We start from the raw sequence: 3,775 nt of genomic DNA on the forward strand, positions 1-3,775 counted from the left end.
CCCCCCCGTCCCCGTCCCCACCACGGGCACACGCAGGGGTTGGACGCGCAGCCCATCGCTTTATTGCTACAGGAAAAGGCGACTGTACAAAAATAGAGTTTATCCCTCAAATTTTACAAATAATAGAAAAGGGGGGGAGGGGGGCGGGGGGCACTGCCCAGGGCTTCACTGCAGCGCTGGGGTTAATTTACACCCGGCCCCCGGGGGCCCAAAGTCATAAATAGGAGCTGCCGCTCGAGAACAATAAATAAATAATTTAGAGTAATAAATAGTTTAGTGCCGCAGCACCACGGGGCAGCGGGGGGGACCCTGCCACCCCCCTGGGAGCCAGGCAGGGATGGGGGTCCCAATGGGTGCCTGTGACCCACCACCCTGCAGAACACCAGGGGCTGCTGCTGGTCTGGGTGCAGGTCCCCCACCCCGCAATGGCGCAAGTTGGCCTGGCTGCACCCCTGTCCTCAGGGACACCCCTTCCCTGCAGGGCAGCTCCGGCCACCACTGACCCCAGGGTGCCTGAGGGGACAGGGAGGTTTTGCCCACTCTGAAACTTGGGGTGACGCTTGACCCAGCTCCCCTAAAGCAGGGGTGGAGGAGTGCTGCTGGTAGACACTGGGCTGACAGACCAGCCAGTGAGTGCTGGAGATGGTCCATACTCCCCTCAGCTCCTCTCTCAGGGCTGAGCCACGGTGCACCCAGGCAGGACCCCACGTAGCCGTCGGCACCAGCTGCTTGGCACTAAGCAGGAGGGGGCTTGGCCGCCCACACCCCAGCCATGGCTCCATCTCACCTCGGTTCTTTGTGGCCACATAAAAACGGAGGCACCGGCCTCTGCCAGACCCTTCCTCTGAGCACCGGTGCCACTGCATGTAGCAAGCCGGAGTCTGCCAGCACGTGTCGAGCTGAGGCCAAGCCAGTGGCCCCCTCCTCAGCCAATACAGCTGCACTCGGCTGCTGAGAGCTTCTCCACTGTCTGCCATGTGTTCTCCACATCCATGAAGGAGACAGCCTCATAGCGGGTGGGTCGGCAGCAGGGGTGGCTGAGGATCCGCTCCTGTGGCCCCGGGGTGATGAGCTGCTGCCGCAGCAGGCTGCCCAGTGTCAGGTCATAGTTGCTGCGTGCCCGGTGGCAGGACCCACTGCAGTACTTGAAGAGCACGATCTCGTCCGAGTTGAAGCCCAGGCCCAGGTCGCGCACCTTCACCATCAGGTTGCGGATGTGACAGTTGCGCCCGCGGGTGCCCCGTGAGGGTGTCCGTGCCCTCTTCTTGGCTTTGCCAGCGGCCGGCGGTGAGCGCTCAGCCCGCAGCAGCAGGTCCTCCGCCAACTCTGCCGCGCCTGGACCACCCGTCGTCGCATTTTCCCCTGTATGGAGGAGACAGCACCATCAGTACCCATCCCGCACCCATCGCCCTCCTGGGCCTGCTGAGCCTGCCTGCCCCCGCTGTGACCTACGGATCCCTCCTGACCACCCACCATGACACTGGCTGGGTACCCGAGAGGCAGTGGGGTGAGTGGGTGCCCAGCCAAGGATTTTCTCATCTCTAGGGCTCTGCCGCCATCCCCAGCATGGAGCACAGAGCCCTCTTCAGCCCAGCCCCGAACTGCAGCCCCAGCCCCAAAGTGCAGCCCCGGCCCCACACAGGTTGGGGATCCCCACAGCAGCTCCCAACCTGGCCATGCCCCATGTGCAGGGCTGCTGTGCCCAGGCTGGGGGTCCTGTCCCAACACGCACCGTACAGCTGGCTCCAGGCAGCGGCGAGTGGCACCTCCGCACCATCCTCCACAGATGGGCTGGCAGTGGCCATGCCCTGTGGTGTAGGGGCTGCGTCCAGCGTCTCGTTGCAGTGCGGTGTTCGCAGGGTGCCCGTGGCCAGCCCAGCCAGCAGCGATAGGATGGCGAGGAGCCCCCACAGTGTGCCCTCCTGCAACAAAGCACAGCACAGCTGGGTGAGCCTCAACCACAGTTCCAGGGACGAGGCTTCATGAGCTGGGGATGGGTGGGGATGGGGATGTGTGGTCCTGGCCATCACAGCCAGACAGACCTGGGCTCACCTTGGGCTGCGGGTGCGTGGCAGGTCCTGCAGGTCTCGGCTCTGGTGGCCCCTGTCGCTGGTCCATGCTCGCTGCAAGTGCAGAGGTTGGGGTCAGTGCCCACGCAGCAGGGATAGGGTGGGTATCGACCTGGCTGTTGGCACATGTTTCTCCTGCCTTCTTCAAGCATGAAATCCCCTCCATTACCCCCCAGAACCCCAAAAAACCTCCTGCACCCCATGCATGACCCACCCTCACCCCTCTCCTCTCCTGGCACAGCCAGGCACCCTCACCACACTGCACACCCCTTCCAAGAGATTGGGCAGCTGGGGCGACCCAGCCTTTGTCCAGCACCTCTCCTCAGGGGGAATGCAGCCACCTCCCTGTGCAAGCGGCCTGGGATGCCAGGCTGGGCTGTGAGGCAGTGGCTGGGGCTGGGAGTGCTGCCGGGGGGGGCCCTTTCCCATGGCCCTTCCCTGGGAATGTTTTTCTTGCTTGCAGTGGGAGCCTGACCTTGGAAACTCCAAATCCATTAGCACAGGGTCCTCGGGTGCAGCCACCCCTCGGCCCTGCGCTGGCTCCCCAGCCTGCTGCCTGCGCCGAACTGGGACATACAACCCCAGAGGAGCCTGGGTGAGGGGGGTCTCGAGGGGCAGGACAGGCGGGCAGGTCCCATGGGTACATGGCGGGGTGTGGATCACCATGCCGGGCTCACTGTAGTCATTCTCCCCAACACCACTGCTCGGCGTCCACTGCCCTGACATGCAGAGGGGAACTGGATCCCTGCCGTGCATCAATCCCAGCAAAGCAGCAAGCACAGTCTCAGGGGAGTGATGTCCCCCAGGAGGTGCTGGGACAAGGCCCTGTCTGCAGCCACATGTTCACCTCCTTTCCCAGCGCCCTCCTGCGGTGCAGGGAGGCTCCTATGCCCCAGTGTCCAAAGCCAGGATACCCTAGATGTGGGTCCCAAAGGGGCTTGTACCCTTCTTGGCCCATCTGCTGCATTCCCTGTCTCTTGGGATGGGACTGTCCTCTTGGAGACTAGTGACATTCTGCACTAGGGAGTTCCCCCATCCACTCTGTGACTTTGTCCCAGCATGTCCCAGTTGCTGCCATAGCAAAGCTGGGATGGGACATGCTTAGGAGAGCACTCCTGACGAAGAAAAAATGAAAGGAGATGGCTGGGCACCGCTGGGACAAGAAGAAAAAACAATTTCCTCCAGTCCCTTCAGCATCTCAGGGGATGGTGCCCAAGTCCCGGTTGTTGCATCTGATGCCATGCTGCACTGGCCACACTGTGGCAAGGGGCTGTGGTGGGCGCTGACAGGCTCATGTGCCTCCTCCGGGGCCCGTGCACCAGGCGAGATGTTCCCCCCGTGCCGGCAGGGCTCGCACCGGCCCCCCCGGCCGCGCCAGCCGCCACAGCCTGGCCAAGCACAGCCCACGCTGCACGTCGCTCCCGTGGCGGCCCGTGGCCCCACGCCAGCCGCTGCTGCCAGGTCATGGTTTTCCCAGGCTGGCACCCCCGAAGGAGCCAGGCGAGGGTCCCCGCGCCCTGCTGGGAGGGGACGGACTCCTCCCGGTCCCCGCTCCCGGGAGCCCCGCCGCGGCCCCTCGGCTTAAGCATCCCGGCGGGACGGGACGGAAAGGGACGGAGCAGCCGCTGCAGTTCAGGCTTCTCCCGTCCGGAGGCAGCACAGCCACGGGCTCTGCGGCGGGAGCGCTGCCGGCGGGGCGCCGGACG

The 3,775-nt window shown here is 64.3% G+C and overlaps 1 protein-coding gene across 1 annotated transcript; it reads right to left on the reverse strand.

The window, feature by feature from the left end:
* Positions 1-83: 83 nt before the first annotated feature.
* Positions 84-2,197, reverse strand: LOC113979878 (artemin-like). Its single transcript, XM_027707152.1, has 3 exons — positions 2,053-2,197; positions 1,733-1,922; positions 84-1,362 (listed from the first exon to the last, which is right to left on the reverse strand). Exons 1-3 carry the CDS (start codon positions 2,116-2,118, stop codon positions 926-928), a joined length of 693 nt encoding a protein of 230 aa, XP_027562953.1. The 5' UTR covers positions 2,119-2,197; the 3' UTR covers positions 84-925.
* Between the last annotated feature and the right edge of the window lie 1,578 nt (positions 2,198-3,775).

The sequence above is a fragment of the Neopelma chrysocephalum genome, unplaced genomic scaffold (assembly GCF_003984885.1).
Source record: "Neopelma chrysocephalum unplaced genomic scaffold, ASM398488v2 Primary Assembly neopelma1_90200, whole genome shotgun sequence".
Lineage (NCBI taxonomy): Eukaryota > Metazoa > Chordata > Aves > Passeriformes > Pipridae > Neopelma > Neopelma chrysocephalum.